At 40.2% G+C, this 21723-nt stretch overlaps 1 protein-coding gene and 1 long non-coding RNA gene across 9 annotated transcripts; one reads left to right on the top strand and one right to left on the bottom strand.

Moving 5' to 3' along the window:
- Nucleotides 1–321: 321 nt before the first annotated feature.
- LOC127971661 (BCL-6 corepressor-like protein 1) lies at nt 322–20736 on the bottom strand. Of its 8 annotated transcripts, none has more exons than XM_052574846.1 (12): nt 20556–20736; nt 13689–13773; nt 11016–13598; nt 9874–10009; nt 7213–7647; nt 6493–6701; nt 5972–6241; nt 5168–5334; nt 3857–4002; nt 3683–3760; nt 1978–2152; nt 322–1905 (listed from the first exon to the last, which is right to left on the bottom strand). In XM_052574846.1, exons 2-12 carry the CDS (start codon nt 13692–13694, stop codon nt 1596–1598), a joined length of 4515 nt encoding a protein of 1504 aa, XP_052430806.1. In that variant the 5' UTR covers nt 13695–13773; nt 20556–20736; the 3' UTR covers nt 322–1595. The 8 variants fall into 8 exon arrangements, with proteins under 8 accessions (XP_052430806.1, XP_052430799.1, XP_052430800.1 ...); XM_052574839.1 differs by having other exon boundaries at nt 7201–7647; nt 20556–20714; XM_052574840.1 differs by lacking the exon at nt 20556–20736 and adding an exon at nt 17281–17691 and having other exon boundaries at nt 7201–7647.
- LOC127971662 (uncharacterized) lies at nt 19873–21704 on the top strand. The gene is made up of 3 exons (XR_008156889.1): nt 19873–20127; nt 20784–20875; nt 21285–21704. It is a non-coding gene; the product is annotated as an uncharacterized LOC127971662 (long non-coding RNA).
- The last annotated feature ends 19 nt before the right edge of the window (nt 21705–21723 follow it).

Below are 21723 nucleotides of genomic sequence, written 5' to 3'. Positions count from 1 at the left end.
TGTTGCAAACGTTTTATACAAGCACTAATCCACATAAGGCTGGTGTTAAATTGGATTTACTATAAGTGTGGAAATTTCACCTTGACCAATGCTACAAAAACACTGCAGATCACAAGCAAGACTTGACAATCATGCTTTATTCTGGTTGACTTCTTAAAAAAAAAAAAAAAAAAAAAAGGAAAAAAAATCAAATAAACAGCTCTCCTCTATGAACAGAGATCACTGAAGCAATATGCGTTCTTCAGTCAAAACCAAGTACTTTCTTCAGGTCTCGCTGTATTTCCATAAGTAGTGAAACTAAACTCTATCTTTACATCTCTGTCTCTTCATTTAAATATTTATTGGTTTCAGTTCAAACAAAACTTCATTGATTGTCAACACAAAATCTAGCTCAGCACCAGTACAATAAAACTGTACTTTAGCTTGTTAAAATACTGTTCGCAGTGTGGGAAAACAAAACAACTTCAGGATAAAGGGATCATTATTTGTACACTGTCAAATAAAGCACCAACCATACAAAGCCATTGTCATATATCATTTGTCTGACACACACAAAAAAGGTCAAATATATTAATGACTATTAAATTAAGCACAAACAACAATCAGTGTAAATAAAACACACCACGTGCCACAAAGCACGCTGGAATCTGGTACACCAGGAAAAATTGGGAGACAACCCCTTCTGTGAGCACTGGAAAGCAGTTCAAGACGGAATCTAGAAAAAAGGCTCTAAAAAATCCTTGAAAAAAAAAAAAAACACTCCACAGGATCTTTTTTTGTTTGTTTGTTTGTTTACCACTTAACTGGTTGGTATCGGCTGATACCTGCTGATATCTTCAAATAATTCAACCAGTGGATAAAACCGACAGCGCATCAACCAAAGCAAAACCGCAACGACGTCAGATGTCACAGGAACACGTCCTGTGCCTGCCACGTTACAAATGAAATAAAAGGAAGGTGTAATGTTTCTGGCAGAGCTGCAGTGGTGTTGAGGTAAGGAGGGCCGGGGTGAGGAACATATGCTGTAGGTTAGGGGGGGCTTCTGGGAGCTGGGAGAGGCTTGATAGTTTACACAGGAACCATCTGGCCCAAAGGCATTCCTGCCGCTGTTAGCTTGACGTAAGCCTCTTAGCTACACACATTTAGTTGACCAAGATAAAAAAAGACTGGGATTATCACTCCTTCTAAAGGACCGTCAATAACGAACGAACATAAAACATGTTAATGATAAGTTACAACCAGATGCGTTCACCCTGATGTCAAGATATACATATATATTTACTTATACATATAGGTTTATTAAAAAAAAAAAATTATTATTGAAGAGTGAAAAAAAAAAAAAACCCTACACAAGGAGCATGAAAGTTGCTTCCCAGTTGTGTCCGTCTCTAGCCTTTCTCCATGGGTGAAGGCATGGCAAAGTTGCTCCTTAGGGCCCCTGTCATTACTGGGAGGGGGGGGTATGTCTGTGAGGAAATAGGACCTTTCTTGCGGATTCTGAACATACAAAGTGCTGGTACTGGTAACAGGCCATCGGACCCGCGCATGACTGAGGACGGCTGCTGACGATCCCAGGAGATTTAGGGCAGGAGTTGCTATCGACTGCAGGGTCTGGTGTTGGGCCCTGACTCGTCTTCCTCATCTTCTCGGAGGAGTTGTATGGAGGAGCCTAGCAGTCCCTGTAGCTCTGGTACGCATCGCACCAGCTCCACCGTCTCCTCTCCGTCTTCGTCATCCATCTGGAGCTCATCCGGAACCATGCACGTTTGACTGACGGAGACCTGCTTCCACAGCTCTGCCTGAGCGATGCTCACCACCTCAAACTGAGGGTACCGAGCCCGGAATATACGTGCTGACATCTTAAGCCGCTTCAGCACATCCGCCACCAAAAACCAGTTACAAAACCTGGAAACAAAGAGTGGCAGTTAGTTAGGTGCTGCGGTGACCGTGTTTGAAAGTGTGTCTGCTGTCACTCACCCCTGCATTAGTGATACTTGGACGTGGTAGCAGGGTAGGAGGGGATCGGAGGAGAACTCGAACACAAGACAGTCTGTATCAGTGTCTTTCTCCTTCATCTGCTCGCTCAAGTTGTCTACGCTGTCTTCCTCAGGCTGAGACAGTAGGAAGTCCCAGCAAGGTTCCTGTTCTGTCTCTGTATAAGTTTAAAACAAATAAAGACAAAAGCGAATATTAAACGGTATGTTTACAGTGCTTCTGCTACCCTCTAGTGGGCAGCTTTGTCAGCTAATAGTTGGATCAATTTCAGCTTGAATATTAGGGGAAGCTTGGACAATCGATTGGTCTTGCTTGTTATGCCAGCATCATCTAGCGAAGAAAGAGGATTAAATCAATTAAATACAGCAGGGTCCAAAAGTTTAATAACATATTGAATATCTAGGATTTAAAATTTCATTTAAATGTGGGAATACACATTTTTAGGATTTTTTTTTTCTTAAAGAAATACAAATAACAACATTATCAGTAAGTTTTGTAAATATTAAATATAGAATATTCAGAACTATTTACAGGTCACTTATCAAAAAAGACTATTTTGGAGAGATCAAACAAAAAAATGTCCGATTTTCATGCTTCCGCTGAAGAAAGATCTCTCAAACCATGCCGGAGAACATGACCATCAGGTTTTGCACTTGTGGAGTCAATGGCATATCAAGTACATGCAAATACTAATTTAAATATTAAAATAAATTTTTACTCTGATTGTTATGCTCACAGATATGTGTAATGAAAATACTGTTCATATAACATTAATATAACTTGCTTAAAAAATAATTAGTGAAAAAAATTAATACAATTTAATACAATTAAAAAATACTGTTTTATATTGAAAGAAAAATCTTATTTTTGTGGGAACAAACATTAGGATTATTTGACATTGGATTATTTAATTATTTTGATGTTCAAAAGAACACCATAGCTGTATTTGAAATTTTTTTCTCATCAAGTCACTTTTGATCACTTACTGCATTGTTGCTCAATAAAAATATTAATTACTTTTAAAATCCTAGGTATATATGACTTTCGTCTTTCAGACAAATTATTTTCAAAATTGTCTTTGATCTTTCGTACTGTTTGATGCCACTCAGCAGGTGTTGCACTGCATCAGTCCTTGAGAAGTTTAATAAAAAGCTCTGTGAGCAAAGGCCTCCTGTAGCGAATCAATACATTTTTGTAAGAAAAATATCCATATTCAAAACTTAATAATCACTTTAATCTATCTTGTGCTCACAGTTAATAACAAAGCAGGTCCAGTGGAATGACGAACAAGGTTAGCGTTGTAAAGGAGAATGTCGGAGGATTTCAATATAAGCCATGAGGAGTTTTTTTTGGTTTTCCTTTGCTAAAGTAAGGAAACTTTGCTGAGCTCATATATCATTCCCCCGGATTACATAAGTGAGCGCAAGCTAGATTAAAGGGATAATTACAGCTGTGAGAGACACTTTTTTTAATGGATGAGCTTTTTATTAAACTTCTCATGAGCCGATGCAGTGCAACACCCGCTGAGTGGTGTCAAACATCTTGAAAGATCAAAGACAATTTTGAAAATAACTCTTGACTGGATTTGTATGAAAGAATAAAGTCATATACACCTAGGACGCTTTTAAAGGGAGTAATTTATGGGCTAATTTTAATTTTTGGGTGAACTAACCCTTTAATTTCTTACCAAATACAGAACTACTGTAGAAATCCCACTGTAGTTTTGGATCTTGGTCTGTTCGTCCTTCTAAATCAGTGAAGTACTCTGTGGATAAATACAAAGACAGTTTTATTTTGAATACTAAACATTAAAGCTTTGCAAACATGCATGCAATTTTTTTTTACAATGAAGTTGTTTTACCTTTGAGGAAAGTTTTCATTCCGGGACTCTGGGCTAGTTTAACTGCGGTCTGACCAGAGTAAGTTGCCAGTGTGGGATCTGCCCCATGATTTAATAGCATCCAGACGGCAGCCAGATTATCAGCTGCTACTGCATCATGAATTGGGCTGCAAAGATAGTAACAAGTTATGTCGAGTTCACACTGCACGGTTTTCAAACTCGTCGGATTGCCGTTGTTTTCACACTGCGTGACTATCTGGGGTAGCATTCAGTTGCTGCTGTGTTTACATTGAATGATGGATCAATGACAGGGGGTTTCACATTGCATGACTTCACAATAGAAAGAATCGACAGCTCTGTCTGGTCCGCAAACTACGTTTCACAACAAAACACATGTGACAAGTGATAAGCAAATAACGCGAGAGCCCACGTGCTTCAGACCGGAGTTCTCAAGCGAGAATGGAATAAAAATAAATAAATAAATAAAAAATTATATATATATATATATATATATATATATATATATATATATATATATATATGCAGGAGGGAGATACAGAAAACAGGGATTGAGCGTTCTTATGCTGATGTTGTGGCTGGTAAAGCAAATGTTTCTGTATGATATAATTGTTCATGTATCTATTAAAATCCTGATATTCTGCTACAACTCCTCCCCGAACTTCCCTCTGCCCTGTGTCTTGGTCTCTTATTGGCTGTAGGTCATTGCCAATGTAGTTTTTAGTCAGAAATCATTGCACACAGCGTGATTGTGAATCGCAGACTGCTCCAGATATTTAGCATGCCAAATATTTTGCAGGCGTCTGTGACATGTCGACGATTCCCTCAGATCGCATCTTTGATAATTCACACTGCGTGATTGTCACTCGTGTGAATGAGCACTGATTTACCTAAGGTTTCGGGCAGTGTGAACTCGGCATTAGTATCCTGAATATCCTTTTTTAAAGTTAAGCTTATTGTTACTGCAAATGGACTGCAATGAAAAAGGCAAGAGCTCTTACAGGAAATGGTAGGAGGAAGAATAGATTTATATGGTAATTGGACAAAGTTTGTTGGACACATTGTAGCTGTGGGTGGACATACATAATCTTATTTTGTACAGATTCTGATACTAAAAATACATCTTCCAAATCTAATGTGGCCCATTAGCTATCTACCATAAAACTGTCATTATACAATTAAAAAAGCAGTAGTCCAACGCTGTCTATGGGGATGAACAGAACTTGGTGCCTTTTAGTTGAAATTAATATTTCAAGTGATAAATGAAGCATTGATTCTGTCTGTATCATATCCTCAATGTAAGCCGCTGCTCACCGCGTTCCATCCTGTGCACTGCAGTTAACATCTGCGCCATGCTTCAGCAGCACCTGTACGATGTGCGTCCAGCCACGTGCACAGGCCTCATGTAGTGCCGTGTAACCCGCGTTATCGCGACGGTTCACCTCTCGCACATCCTTTTCCAAGCAATATAAAACCACATCCTGAAAATAAACATTTTTATATGTATAGTGAACTACTGATCAAACAGTCAGTTACACCAACATCAGCAGATGTTGATGTAACACAAAAAAGTAAAAAAATATATATTAAGGGCTAATGAAATTATTTAGGGTTTGCTAAAGTGGGGTTTGCGTGGTAACTTAAAAAGGTTTATAAACTCATGAAAAGAGAATAAATAAATTAAATTACAAAAAAAATTAAACTAATTCCTTTTTTTCAATTCTAAAAACATTGATTAGAAAACAGTTGTTAAAATACTAAAACATTAAGATTAAAATCTGAGGGGATACTTTGAGTAAATATTTTAGATCAAGGGGTTCAGCTGAACAAAAAATATCTCAATATCTGCTGCCAAGCCACCAAATTGATATGCAAGATAATGCATTACGATTAACAAAAAAATACAATCTAAATGTCTTAATTTTAAATTTAACATGCATGTTTATATATATATATATATATATATATATATATATATATATATATATATATATATATATTTAATCATATTGGATTAACTTTATTGAACTTCATTGTCCACTCACTATAAATATAAGTATATTTAACAATTTAAATTTCAATGTCAGCTAACAACCAAAAGGGTTATGAATGCTTTACCTGGTAACCTAATCGAGCAGCTCTCTGTAACAGCGTCTCTCCTGCATTCTTATTGACAATCAGTCGACGCACTTCTGGAGGCACTGGGCGGCTTGGAGTTGTTTCAGGGATTCCTGATTTCCCAGCTATTCCTTTTTTACCAGATAGTGGTGAGTTTGAATGCTTGGGAGAAGCATAAGGAGTAGTTGGGGTTTTCTTGGTGGCTGGACCATCCTCATCTGAAATGAGGGGCCCTGTGCGTTTACCCAAGCTGCCTTTCTTAGTCTTGAGCTGAAACAAAGACATTAAGACAAAGAAAGTCATGCATGAAGGATGTGACATTCAGGGGAGGGCAACAGCTACATGTTCCCGCCTAATAAAAACAGCTGTTGTAAGAAACCCCTTTACAATGACTCTAAATACCACTAGGGGGCAGCAAAAGACTAACTGAAAATATATATACCTTTGTAAGGGAATATTCCCTTGACATCTCAATTTTCAAGTGCTCTAGTCTGAAAATTTGAAAAGATGCTGCAGCTAACCTTTTTCTGGTCGTCAGTGTCACACAAGTGTTTACTTTTGAACTTCCTCTTCCCTGAGGGTTTGTCATCAGGCTGTGTGTTGGGTGGGCTCTCTTGAGGCCGTGCTGAGCCCGAACGTGTGAACAGGGTCTTCCTAGGGCTAATATCTGGACTGGGCACTTCACCGGTCAATGTAGCACTGAGACAAGGGTACACACCCATCTTCTCATCTGCAATGGCATAGACTGACATTTCAATACCAACCTTCTGGTTACATCATTCCTAATGCAGCATAGATAGATGGATGTAACTCAACTGAATAAATTGCTTTCAATCAAAAAGAAACTTCTGCTAAATAAGACTTGCATACCTAAGCCATATTCAGACAGAAGCATTTTTTTTCCCTGAGGAGGTCAGGTACATTTGTGTTTCATTGTCATACTTTGACCTTCAGACATTTAGTAGAACCCCATATTCCAGACACTGGACACTCCTATTTTAGTAAAAACTACACAGATTCTATTTTCAGTATCCTCTATTAGTAGTAGTAACTAAAAGGATTTTTTTGGAAGTTTAATACTGCTCCCCTATGGGAAATTCATTGAACATTTATTTTAATTATGCTACACTCAAATGTAACACACGGACTAAATATCAACACCAGGAAAGGCAAAGACAGAATGACGTTCTCAGCAAAATGCTCATCAAGCCTCAGACATCTTTACTCACTAGTGGCCTCACCATCTTCCACGCCCAGCTTCTCCTCCTCTCCATCTGCCACCTTATCTTTCTCTGTGATGTATTCCCCGTTCTGATATTTACGATTCTTGCAACGTTTCCTTTTCTTTATTGAAGAGGTGTTCCCACCCTCAGTGGGCCTTGCCTTGTCCGCATCCACCTCCTCGGGCAGAGGATTGATTCGAGGCCTGCCGCGCGGCCGGCGGACTGGTACAGGGGGTGGTATAGAGGGGGGATCGAGAGGGGGAGGAGTAGGTGGAGTAGCGAAGCTCCAGTCTCGGAGCAACGCTTCATCAGTCCGTCTGCGCCCTCGTCTCAGCCGCGGAGAGGCCTCCTCCTGGGAGTCTGATTCCTTACTAGGCCAGCCTGGACTGCTGAGAGAGCTTGAATCTCTGTCAACCTGAGGACTTCTGCATGGACTGTTCTCTGAATCTGTGACTGGTGACAGAATTCAGAATTTTCCATGAGAAACGCTCTGAAATTTGGGAAACCGTTCCATTGTCTTTTATATAACACAAAAGCAAATTTCTAATCTGTCATTATTTACTCTTTTGTCACTTCAAACCTGTATTTTAGCAAATTGTGGTGAAATCTTTTACACAGGTCTTCTCCATACAAGTTTGCAGTGACCACAGCTGTTAAGCTCCAAAAATGAAAAAATAAACCCACCACAGTTGTACATTAGTTGTTTGCTATATCCCAAAATTACACTAGCTATGTTTCCGTACTCCTATTTTAATGCACATTTTGGAATATCCAAAAAAAAAAAAAATGTCCGCCTTGACAAGCCAAGATGAATTCTAAAAATGTGCATAAAAAACTTTTGTGCACAATTGAGCAGGACAAACTTTTTATCGGATAATAAAAAGTGCACATAAACCACGATGGAAACACATTTACCGAATAAATCCCACCTTGCACATCAAAAAAAGTAATGTAACTTTGTATGATGGGACGGGATAACTTGACTAACCAGTGAACCGATCTCATTGGACAACAATGACTGAAAAGAGCCTGCCATAAAAGTATTTCTGTATTATTGTCTTAAACAACAATAAACAGAAATCCACCTCCGAAAGCAATGACTGCATTCATAGATTTTCGGCCTGCTCCCTCTGAGGCTCAAGTAATTCATCATATACAGTATGACAACTATATTAAGTGGGTACTTCTACTTTTCTTAGTAATATACACTCACCGGCTACTTGCATTTAGGCATCTATATGTGATGAAGTTGACTTGCTGAAGATCAAACAAAGCATCAGAATGGGGAGGAAAGGGGATTTAAATGACTTTGGATGTGGAATGGTTCTTGGTGCCAGACAGGCTGGTCTGAGTATTTTCAAAAAACTGCTGATCTACTGGGATTTTCACGCACAACCATCTCTAGGTTTTACAGAGAATGGTCTGAAAAAGAGAAAATATCCAGTGAGCGGCAGTTGTGTGGACGAAAATGCCTTGTTGATGTCAGAGGTCAGAGGAGAATGGGCAGACTGGTTAGAGATGATAGAAAGGCAAGAGTAACTAAAATAAGCATTCGTTACAACCAAAGTATGCAGAATAGCATCTCTGAACGCACAACACGTCGAAGCCTGAAGCAGATGGGCTACAGCAGCAGAAGACCACACAGGGTGCTTCTCCTGTCAACTAAGAACAGGAAACGGAGGCTACAATTAGCACAGACTCACTACAATTGGACAATAGGAGATTTGAAAAACATTGCCTGGTCTGATGAGGTTTGATTTCTGCTGTGACATTCAGATGGTAGGGTCAGAATTTGTCATAAAGAACATAAATGCATGGATCCATCCTGCCTTGTCTCAATGGTTAATGGTCCTTAGTACCAATTGAGCACTGTTTAAATGCCACAGCCTACCTGAGTATAGTTGCTGACCATGTCCATCCCTTTATGACTACAGTGTACCAATCTTCTGATGGCTACTTCCAGCAGGATAATGTCACAAAGCTCAAATCATCTCAGACTGGTTTCTTGAACATGACAATGAGTTCACTTTACTCAAATGGCCCCCACAGTCACCAGATCTCAATCCAATAGAGCAGCTTTGGGATGTGGTGGAATGGCAGATTCGCATCATGGATATGCAGCCAACAAATCTGCAGGAAATGCATGATGCTATCATGTCGATATGGACCCAAATCTCTGAGGAAAGGCAAAAGGGAGTCTAACCCGGTACTAGCAAGGTGCACATAATAAAGTGGCCAGTGAGTGTATAAGGGCAGTTTATCGTCATGAAGTGACGATTTTGCTCTGTTTGACTTGTTGAATGGAAACTGTGATTTATACGCAAATGTTTTATGCAATATTCCAGTTTCCCGCACAGGTTAATATTGAATCTTTGGATGCAAACAAAGCTATTGAAAGCGAGCTGAACTTGAGAACCAAATTAGTTCAAGAATTCTGATTCAACTGATTCATTCACAAATAAGAGTTCACTTCACTGACTCTTCTTTTTTCATTCTTTTTTTTTGTCCTCTTTTGTCATTTTTGGAGATTAACAACCAGGGTCACTTTGACCCACTTTGACTTGTAAGAAAAAGACCTGCATAAAAACAATTTTCTTTTAATACAGAGGATAGGTATGGAACGACATGAGAGTGAGTAAACGACCAACCTATTACTTTAACTATGAGCTGGATTGGTACCTATTCTGTTTGAGTCGGAGTGCTCCATATTAGCTGGACAGTTTTTCCCTTTGCGAGTCTTTCCCACTACTTTAGAGGCTGAGCTTGTTCCATTTTTCAGCACACTTTTTCCCACTCCAGGCAATGGATCTTTCTTCTGATGGAGTACAATATGGGTTGAACAAAATTAAAACAGAACATTTTGTATTACAATAACACATGCATATTTGTAATTAATTAATGGCTATTTAAGCAAAGCAAAAATTACACAGGAAATCTAATTGTCTATAAACCCATCACTAGCTCATAGTACTAATACCATCATCTCTCACCAAGCTTTTTCTTTGGGCTGAGACTCACACAGCTCATTTGCACAGCAGACCGCACGTCACTAGGCTACTCTCACAATAATCACATGTGAACTATTTTAATTTTCCTCTAGAATTTTCCAAAAGATTTTCCATTGTGTAGCTGAACTGTTTGTACTTGGTTTAAAACAAAGCAGAACCACAAGACTTAAGCATCATTTTAACGTTAAACCAGTATGATTAAAAACTTAGAATAATTAAAACTCTTGTAATTAACAGAAGACAAGCTTCCCATTTCTGTTTTACAACCCTCTAGCAATGTCTTGGTGTCTCAAACTGACTGACAAATCAAATTGACCGACTGTGGTATGAGATTCTGTCAATACAGGCTAACTTATTTTGAATAATCTGTTAAATCAATGGTGTTTAAATTGTGGGTCTTGAACTGAGGATCATTGTCGATCAAGGGTGAAAATAAATGTACATTATAATAGGGGCTTTAAAATTTCAATTTAGTTTTGTTATATTTCAATTTCACAAAGAGACATGCAGCAATAGCCTAATAAAATTACACGTTTTCCTTTACTGTATGTCTTCAATCTCATTTGTTGAATCTCATTCAGCTGAGTGAATCTTTACATCCCTATTTTAAACCCATTTTTTTTCTTATATTCTTATATTGTCATACATTTCCTTGTGACATTAAAATCACTCATGCTGTAATATGAGATTTTGGTCATACTCCCACACTTAGATTGAATAAGGAAAATGTAATGTAATCAATCATGGCTTATGCTATTGATACCGATCTACTAAAAAAAAAAAATTAACCACTAAATGTTAAACAAAGCTTACCTTTTTATGGGAGGGGTCCTTCTTTATTGGTAGACTGTTTTTATGTTTCTGCTTCTTAGTTACTGTCTTTTTTTGCACTTCAGAAGGTACCTTCTCCTTGGCAGGCTTTTTCAGGTTCTTCTGTTTGGTGGCGGATACTTTTCCTTTGGAAGGTATCTCCTCTGTGGCTCCATTCATTTTTGCCTCTCCGTCTGCTTCTGTGGTCTGGTTCTGAAGGAGGGATAAGGCTATCCCGTCTACCTGAACATGAGAAGAAATCTTCCTCTCTGATGCCTTCTCCTCTTTTGCGTTCTCATCCTCTAACTGTTGAGCCAATTTCCTTTCCTTCCATTCTCCTTTAACATTGGGAGCACTCCTTTTACTAGGGGTACTAGATTTAATTTTCTGTCTACCATCAGATGCTTGATTTTCTTTATGTTTAGCTTGTTTCTCTCGTTTGTTATCATTGGGCACAGGAACAGTTGTGATCTCCGGTCTGCTTAGAGCTGCTATGGCATCCGTTTGTGGAGAGGTTCTGTCTGACTTGATGACCTGTCCTTCTATGGCCCTGAATGGGGGAGAACCAGCTGTTAGGGTCTGCTGCAACGCAGACTCCTGACACCTGTTCTGCATGCTGGCTACCTCAGGCCTCTTGGATCCCACAGAAGACAGATTACAGTAGTTCTCACCAGTAAGCGCAGTGGTCTCGAGAGTTTTCTGCTTTACTATCGACTCAAGGTTAGACAGGGGGGATTTGGACTTCTCCCACTTTTCATCCTCTACTTTAGTTGGGCTTAAGTGGGAGTTATGGAACAGGGCTCTCTCACAACTGAGGGTGCTCTTCGTCTTTGGTGCTTGAGTCACACTTGGTCTCTTCTGCAGGGATGTTCCTTGGGAAAGAACACAAGGTGGCTGCCACAAGGATTTAACTGGAGGTGTGAACAGGGTGCCTCCCTTTCCACCAACAGATTTTTGGTGGGGCTGTGAATTTGCTGTAGCACATAAATGGGTGGATAAAAAACCTTGTTGAGTTACTGTCGAGAGCTTTCCACCTTTATTATGCTGGGCACCTTTAATAGTAAATGGCGCTTTCTTCTCTCTACAGACCGGCTGCTCTCCTTGGTCGATGATGGAGATGGTTTCCTGTTTGGCAAATGTCTGAATATCTTCAACAAAAGCAGCACTTTTTCCATCTTTGCTACGTAAAGTAGATGCTAGAATGGGGCTTGCCACTCCTACATATGTACCAGGGAGATTATTCAAGGAGCCAGGAGATGAGCCTTTGGCCCAGGATGCATTGGGTTCCAAAGCATGGTGATTAGTTAGTTTTGAAGATGATTTCTGAGTTGCACCATTTCTTTGGGTGTCATATGAATTGGATGATCCAAAGGAAGCAGAATGAACCTTTTTTGGACCAGAAACATTCTTCTGATGAGACTCAGCAGAATGATGTTCCGTGGCCACCAATGGGCTGTTCTGACCATCTTTAATGTTTTTTTGTCGCTTGGACTTTGCAGACAGATCAAGGGGCACGTCCCTTGACTCAACGGGGCACGAAACACTGTGCTCCTCTGGAGAGGACAGAGTTTTTGGTTTCAGATACGCCAACGAGGTTTTTTCGGTACCTCGGTACGTCAAACCTTTTTCTACAAGGCTAAGCAGCCGACTTTGAGTGGTGATATTTGCAAGAGCTGGGCTGCAGCAGATGGCAGCAGTGGGAGAGATGGTGTAACGGGTTGGTGGAGTCGAGCCCTGCGTTGCTTGCTGTACTGGAAGGCCAAGAGCTGGGGCTGATACAGCAGACATTGTGGCTTTATGCTCAGCTCCACCTTGAAAGCCCTTGGACAAAGAATCACACCTGACTTTGGATCCTGAAGACTGAGGCCTCTTCTCAGCACCAGGTCCTCTCCCCACGGAAAAGTGATATGGGTATGTTTTGAGCATAGGTGTGACACTCGAACAAGAGCTTTGTGCGGTGCAGTCCTTTTGAAACTGGCTAGCAGTGGCTTCTCTCAGTGCTGCAATCTGACCTAACCCTGGTGGCAATGTGATCTTACAGAGAGGAGAAGAAAAATTGGAGGGGGGAAGGAAAGCAACAGGCTGGCCGGGTTTAAAAAGCGTGGAGCACTGGAACCCCAAAGGAACGCTTATCACAGGCTGGGTTGGTGCTGGTGCATTAGTCTTCTTGTTTAGGTTTACACTAGAGTGAACAGAATTCACAGGGTCCTCTGTGGTGACATTTTTACCACAAGGCCACTGGTGAGTGGAATATATGCCAGAACTGTCAATCTTGCTTTTGGAAACCTCAGTCCGATCAGGCAACGTTGTGCTCATGGGATCAGTGCTGAACACATTACTGTGATGTTGGGGGGAAGGATCTAGGGGACAATGATTTGAATTGTTTGCTTCTGAGCAGACGTTGGGTATTTTGCAGTCTGTGGTTGCCCTCAGCTTGTTCTGCTGACTTTGAGGTACATCACCTCTAAGTTCAAGAGGCAGTGTCTGCTGTGGATTCCCCACCATGCTCTCAGACACCTGGGTAGGGGCACTGCTCTCTCTGCTCACCGTCCCTCCATCTCCTACATTCATTGGTGAGGGATCCACCTGATCAAAAAACAGGGAGTTAAATTTGACTTAGAGAGAAAACTGAAAAGATCATGAAAGGGGGGGACTATAACAATGAATATATGTTACCTGCATAGGCGTTTTCTCAACACATTACTCAGTGTGTGTGGACAAGTGACTTTTTATAGGGTTCTTCTCTGGTTAGTGTACAGTTCTGTAGTGGAAATAGATCGTTTTCAGCTTAGAAATTGAGCAATAAATTGAGCATATAGTATTATTTCCAACAACAAGTCAGAAGATTAAAATTAGACTATTACATGTTAAAAAGCCTTAAACCTCTCATTTAATAGAACATACCTAAGCTATGATGTTGATTATTTCTTTAATATACTAATAATTGATTGGAGAACATAAATGTTTTGTAGTACAGACGAGGTCAACACAGACTTCATTAATTAAAATGTAAAATCTAGATTGAGTCTTATAGTCTGCATTCATTAAAAACAGTTCAGTTGATCATACATTCACCTGACATTCTAACAACTGATAATTCTTATTAATAGGGTAGATCTATATGCATCATGTACATTACTTCAAGAAATTTCTACATTATTTTGAGAGAGATAAAATATTTATTGTCACCAAATTTGGGTTTTCAAAAATCCTTTTCATCTGTCAGAAAAGACTTGACTCAAAATGGCAAAAATGAACACTTCTAGAATTTAAACAAAAGATGGACATTCATGAGCTTTAATTATGATTGATGAGAATGTTTTTAAGATTTAGGTCTCTATCCCTGTAAAATGGCACAATTGACACTATAAACATGAGGTCACAACATCACTTCTCTTGCTACAGCCAATGACATGAGACAGGCTGGAAACTTCCTGTGAGTAACAGAGGTTTCCTTAGTCAAGATGTCACAATTTCCTTCAGACCACAGCTTGAGTAGGAATAGATATTATACTAACAGTGTTCAGATTTAAATAAGATTTTAAAAGAATACAATGATCTGCTGCTCCATATTCAAGTGATTTACATTTGTAATTATACATTTGAAAAAAACTGTCATGTGCTGAATGAAAGACTAAATTGTGGAAAGGCTGAGTTTGACCTGTGACACTCTCTGAGTTCGTAAGTCAATTTCAAATATGTAAGTGAGTGCCAAAACACTAAAAACTCAGCCTCCACAGCTGAAGGCACAGTTTTCACAGTCTGCATACTCTAAATCCCCCCTTTTGAAAGAAGCAGAGCACCCAATACTGATCAGATCCTTCACACATCGCAATGGAGGAAAATGGCAAAGGTTGAGAATAAAGGATGCAAGGCCATACAAAAGTTGATGCTGGTTTTATGCTGGCCTCATTACCTCAGTGGGACAAACTGCAGTAGATCAAGATAACATCAACAGAGCAAGAAAAAAACAGAGCAACCATTAATGTGATGCTGGGTCTAACATAGGCGCTTTACTCTTTACCGACATTAGATAAAGGCAAGGCATCTCATGTCCACAGTCACAGAGTGTGCGTTACTAAAATGTTTGCTTATAATGAGGTGGTCAAGCTGTGATTTAATCTAATTCCAGTAGCGCTGTGTGTCAGGCCTTGCAAAACTCCTATCAGAGACCAACAGATCAAATCAATATACAGGGTTTCCACACTTTTTGTCAAATTAATTTCCACGACGTTTACAGTCATGCATTATTAGTGCATCTGGATTTATTTAAAGATTGTGGTGGTAGATTTCCATGTCAGATAATAGCTTTTTCAAATTAATAAATTTAAATCATTATAACCATTTTTGTACAATATGGCTGTCGATTCTGGTTTTACTACATATAGGCAATGTGATATTAAAACTTAAACTCCCTATATGTCCATGACTTTTACTCATTTTAATGACTTTGCCATTTAACTAGAAATATCAATTACAATTCCTTGATATTTTTTGGATCTTCATGTTGGTTGAAACCCTGAAAACAAAATCGAACTTAGAGATCTGAACTCGAATTGAAGTTGCACATTGATTCGAGACGAATTCATCCCAATGTCTCTCGAGGTTATGCTCTTAATTTAGAAAGAATTACATGATTAAGAATAGATATTACTTCAGAAAAAACTGCATACATAACCATCACAATTAACCAAATCTAAATATCTAAGTTTCAAATGCAAACAACATAAACATCGTAAACTCTTGATCGCATCAGAATACAGGTGAGCGCATGCAGCTCCGCGTTGTCGATACAGGTGACAGCTGTCTTAAAATACGAACTGCTTATCTTTCTGACTTCAAATGAGATTCAACTGATGTCGATGCACTTAAAGTACCTGTCTAGCATAACCAAGCCGTATAGGCCTTTAGCGAAAGTCTGATGATTGGAAAGTTTATGATGTGTTATACCCGTGATTATATCTGCTGCTAAAGATAGAACCGATCATTTTCGTGCAGACATTTTCATCAGCAGGCATCTCAATTATTGAAAACGCAGGATCAGTGGGAGTGAGAGATCGTGTTTTTCTTCAGCCCTCTTTCTTTTGAACGGGGTTACCAGCGCAATGATAAACAGAGTCGAGGAAATTAGCATCGTCTCTTCTCTCTAGACTGGAGCTCGGCACACTCGCGGTCTCCAGGTCAGTCTGCCGGAGCTCCGCAGCCCGGAGCTCATAAATACACAAAGGAGGAGGATGCAGAAAAGCAGTCGATGACCAGCCCGTGTCACGTATCCACAGCAAGCGTAATATCAGGATAGAGCATCATCCTAAAACAGAGCAAAATGTTTGTTTCTCCGAGCAACCCACTCGCTTGTTCTAGCCGGAGCTACTAAAAAACCGTATCACACAATACCAGAGCCTCTCAGGTGACACGAAACGCCTGCTGAAATGAGAGTCAGTGATAAATATCGCCGATGTTCACCCACAAAAACAACCAAATGTAGGTCCCGCGATCGGGGATTTGCCGAGAAGGACGTTTTCTTTCGCAGAAAGAACCGAAAGCCTACACGGTCCGTGTGGCCACAATGTAGTCAAACTAACCGACGCGTTAACCGAATCCTGTCAAACTACGAAGTGACCGTTGGTTTTTCGCGAAGCGCGAGCCGAGCTATGACGTCTGAATTAGAACTCGAGACAAAATACACGGCCAGAGAAATGTCACGCGCACATTTAGGTTGGATGAGATCTCGCTCGCGCGGAAACATCGTACTTTGGCTGTCTCTCTCTCTCTCCACGCTGCCCTCGAGGAGTGTTTGGAAACTAATAGGGTCGCCGACTTTTCCCGTACGCTCCTTATTATTATCGTCACTCGTGCTGCGTGACACGCGGGGACAGCGTTATTTCGTACGGAGCAAGGTGTATGAAACTGAAGGAACGATTTTCAGATCCCTGCGCAGCGAAGTCTCCCTTCTAACAACTCAGTCTGCATTACTCCGTACGACACAAAATGTTTCCATAGCGGAGCAGCTCTCACAATCTAACTGTTATGACATGCCACAGCCCCAGAACCGACTCCTTCGTCTATGCAACCCCGAATAATTCCAAAAGGCAATTAGCGAGCCAAATAACGATGTCAGATTGTACAAACGTGCACCAACCCGTTTGACCGACATTTGGAAGATGTTCGCGCATCAAGATAACGGCTTTAATCCGGTCTTCCGTTCTTGTCGCTGGCAGTACACTAATCTCGACGATTTTCGGTTCTGAAAGTCCGGGGGGGTTCGTACCGTATCTCTCTGTCTCTGGTCGGGTGGGAGAGAGAGAGGGGCAGATGGAGCAGAGCTCGTGTGGGAGTTGTAGTGCTCCGACATCCACGCCCTGACCGCGTTCGCCCTGAGAAGGGAGGAGCGAGGACTGCAGGTCCCACCATGCACCGCGCGACTCCAGCCGCTCAAGGGGAAAGGGGATCGCAACGGTGCGCTAAACTGCAAACCCTACCCGAGTAACAAAGTGAAAATACATCCTCTGTCTCAATTAAACCGTTGCTCTCGAACCCAGCACGCGAGGGTCGCCAAGGAGCACGTGCGTATGTGTATTATCTCGCTTTCAAATTCTCACACGTGGGCCGGCACAAAAAGAGTTTAGACAAACATCGCAGCGGAATTAATAAAAACCCTGCTCGGTCTCGAACGTTTCGATAGAGCCACGTGACTGACGTCCACCACAGGACAGCCGAGGATCGATCGTCAATAGTAGATGCACATGAAGATCCTCACTAAAGGTGCACAAACTGATGGGTGAAGGTGTTTATATTTTCAGACAAAATTAAACAGATTCTCAATATGAGAAGCCTTCTTTGTTTAAACATGCTGCATAACACAAGAAGATCTTCAACACACGAGTTCAATTTAAACAATATCATAGCCAAATCTGTTTTAGGTGAATGGGAAACATGCTTAAAAGATTTTGGGATCCTCAGGTGGATTTACACTTTTTAACTTCTAAAAGCCCACCACTGACCTTCAACTTTATGCTATTTGCCAGGTGACAACTAGCATCAGCTGTTGCAAAATATCTCTGGAGCTTCAACAGTGCTGGATTGTTACTAGGTTACTCTTTAGATGATGTTGAGCAAATGTTATTGTTTTGTTTTTTTCCTGAAACATCTGTGAATCCTTTGAGTATCTTAGCAGTTTCCCTAGTTTGACGTCTAAACCATGTCGCTTATAAGAACAAAGAATGAAAAGCTTTGTTTGATTATTACATGCACAAAAATACAACTCAAGACATACATGACCCACCTTGACATAACTGCATTAGAAATAAGTTCATTTGATTTGGTTGAGCTCTTTAAAATGGCCTGGCTTAATTTTTTTACATTCAGATATGATGAATTCAAGATTTATTTCTAATTGTTATGATATTCTTTAAAAAGAAAGCATGCTCTGGAAACAAGATCATAAAGGTTTCCCTTTTAAGTAAAAACACAGGCTCTGTAAGGATATAATGATAACATCATTCCCCTGTGTATCTATAAACTCTGTTCTTGTCATATTTCAAAATTAGGTCAATTTAAGATAATTTTTTTCTTTTGCTTGTTGTGGTTATCTCAAAATAATCAGTGACTTTTTCAGCAGCGATGCACAAACAATCTGGGGTTATCTTCCTTGTATCAAGACAAGACAATGGGCATGATGATAGCTAAATCAGGTCCATCAGCTGTCCAGTAGCCATTTGCTGGCTTCTTTGATCTTGGATTTAACAAGCAACCCTTAGTTTTCAGCCTCAGACACTGTGCATGGTAAGATACACAGTGTGATTCAACCTGTCAGCCAAACACTGTTTATTATAGTATTTTTTCTGCTTTATTTAACAATATGATATTTACACAATTGCTTGTTCACAAAATATAATATAAATTCACCAACATCATGAAAACCTGCATGCAAAACTGAAAATGTGACTATATATTCCACAATTTAATTTTATATTCCACCAAACAAAACAATAACATCCAACGGATTTAATCATCTTTCAGAGCACCACAGTCAAATGACGAAACTGACTCACAATATTCATAACTTGTGGTCCAACCTTTTTTTTTTTAACCCCGGTATTGGCTGTACCTCAAAATGGCTATAGTGTTCAGAAACCAATGTATTGTAATGGATATCTCAAAACCAAATCATTGCCACTGTCCCCGTCTCAGTTATTTCTCCAGATGAAGTCTTACCGAGCAGCACAAGATTACACATTGACTCGCAAAGTTACCTCAAACTGCCATTTGAATGCATTTGGCACCGGAGATTCGCCAGACCATGACATTATGATTGAATGACTGCGTGCAGCATATAATCCGATGAAGTTCTGTTCAATTAGGGGACGCTCATATATTTTATGATTAGAATAAGAATAAATAGACATTTATTCCGACAGAAAAATACAGCGAATGACACGTGCATCATCGTCAGACAATAATATCACACAAATTTCCCTTATTGCTCTTCCTGAAACACATCAAATGTGAATTTTAACATTTTGAGCCGATGACCTATTTTTGTCATAACTGCTCCGATGCAAACTGGCTCCATAGACTGCGCTGAGAGCATCACGTCTTCTTAAGACTCTCAAACAGTGATGTTGCCATAAAATACGGGGTATTAATTATGACTGCAATATATGAGTAAGGCAATTATATCAGACAGGCGCAGTCGCTGCAACGAGGACTAATTGCATTATTAAAAGCTAAAATATTGTAAACAAGACGAACGTGCCACACATGCTTCTCTACACGTGAATGCACCGTATCTATCTATCTATCTATCTATCTATCTATCTATCTATCTATCTATCTATCTATCATGAAATCTGACACATCAACGCGTTCCCATTAAGGAAAGGCCTATTGAGAGACACTGAAAAGTTTTACTTGATTAGTCTCAATTTCCAGCCACCATTAGCTGCTTTAAACAGGCCCGAGGTGACTACAAATGAGCGTCCTCGCTTGGGCAATATTTACAACTTAGTTTCAAAACACAATTAAAAAGAACTTGCACGGGAAATGACAACAGAAAGGCCGTGCAACAGTGCAAACTGGGGTGTCTGACCGGGAAATGCTCCACTGCATGACTGAGGTAATGTCGCAAGGGTGGGAGAGAGCACATGAAGTAGGCAGGTTGAGGGGGATGCAAAAGATATCCAAACTTATTGCAACGTGAACTAACGCGTATTTGCGCGATGCATCACTTTTCGTAGGCCTTAACGCACATGATGACATTGGCTGTTGTGATCGCGGGCGGTCAGTTTAGGACACAACATTATCCATATTATTTTAAAATGTTGCCGCATGTTGTCTTTGCACTGTATTAATCCATCCAACCTTTTCGGATAGTTAGATCTCGTCATGACAGGATGTTAGGACTTTGATGCACTCATGTACAAGTGCAAAGTTTAGAGAGTTGACTGTCGCCCTCCATTGCGTTGTGCAATGCCCCCTTTAATGCCCCCTCGCTCGCCAGTATAGCGCCTTTGTTATTAATCGCATGGAATCGCGCCGCCTTACCTTAACGGCCCCAAACTGTTTTCCTATGCCTCTGAACTTGACGTTTTCATCCAGATACAGGGGGAAGTGCCTATGCCTGTTGTTTTCGTTACCGTCCGATAGTATGATTCAGTGGAGGATTTAACACTGTGAATTTTGGGTTTCTCCCCGCGATCTTCCCTCATCGCCGCAGCAGCTGGGGAGGAAAATCGCGCACGCTGGGTCCTAAAGCCGGCCTTTTTCCCACAGGTGACCAGGCTCCGTAGCCGCGTGCACTGGTTACGGGCTACGCTCCTCTGGCTTCCTCCGGAGTCCTGTCTGGTCAGAGCTCCTGCAGACAGGTAAACAGACTTGACTAAAAGATTGGACACAATTTATGAGTTGATACATTTCTAAGATTTTCACATGCAGCGATTTATTTATAAAATTTAAGTCTCTGATAAAAGCCTTTCCTATCATATGTGATCCCTTTTTTTTTCGTACAATTCTGAACGTCAAATAACCATGTAAGGAACTGCAATTTGGTTCCAGATGGGATAGATTATAGACTGGGCCGATAGGGCCCCAGACTGCCAGGGGCCTCCAAAAGAGCTTTATAAAACTAATAGAGAAATTAAATAAATGAAGAAATCTGAAACAGAATATTTTATAGCAGCTTTAATGTTGTTGTGGTACCTCTTTGCAATGTTTTAGCCAACATTATGTGTTAATATTGTAGGCTAATTGCAGCTTTATTTTTCTTATTTACAGTGCAATTTCTCATTATATGGACCTTACATGTCACATCTGCAACAAGATGGAGCTTACAAAGAGGCTCGTTTTTAATGGAACTTTACCTGCTACATTAAAGATGTTCTTGTATTGATACAAACAGTAGCCGCTATTAAATAGTGCAGTTATTTATTTACAACTAACAATGGCATAGACTTAAGTTCCAGGGGGAAAAAAGCAATTAGTGACTAATCGTCATTTTGTGTGTGTGTTTGTTTGTGCATTTGAGACTGTACTATCAGAGCTTTTTGGCTATGCTATAAAATCAGGGTCTTAAGGGGAGTGAAACTTTGCACATTACATGGGCCTGTAGTAGCAGGGTAATTGCTTATCTTTCAGAAACTGAGAGGCATTAAAGAATTCAAACACTGGGGGTGTAAATTAAAGAAATTGCCATGATTGAGAGACTGTCTTTTGC

Source organism: Carassius gibelio, chromosome B14 (assembly GCF_023724105.1).
Source record: "Carassius gibelio isolate Cgi1373 ecotype wild population from Czech Republic chromosome B14, carGib1.2-hapl.c, whole genome shotgun sequence".
In the NCBI taxonomy this organism is placed as follows: domain Eukaryota; kingdom Metazoa; phylum Chordata; class Actinopteri; order Cypriniformes; family Cyprinidae; genus Carassius; species Carassius gibelio.
Note: the sequence above shows the minus strand (reverse complement) of the source record. Positions and strands in the feature narration are given on the sequence as shown.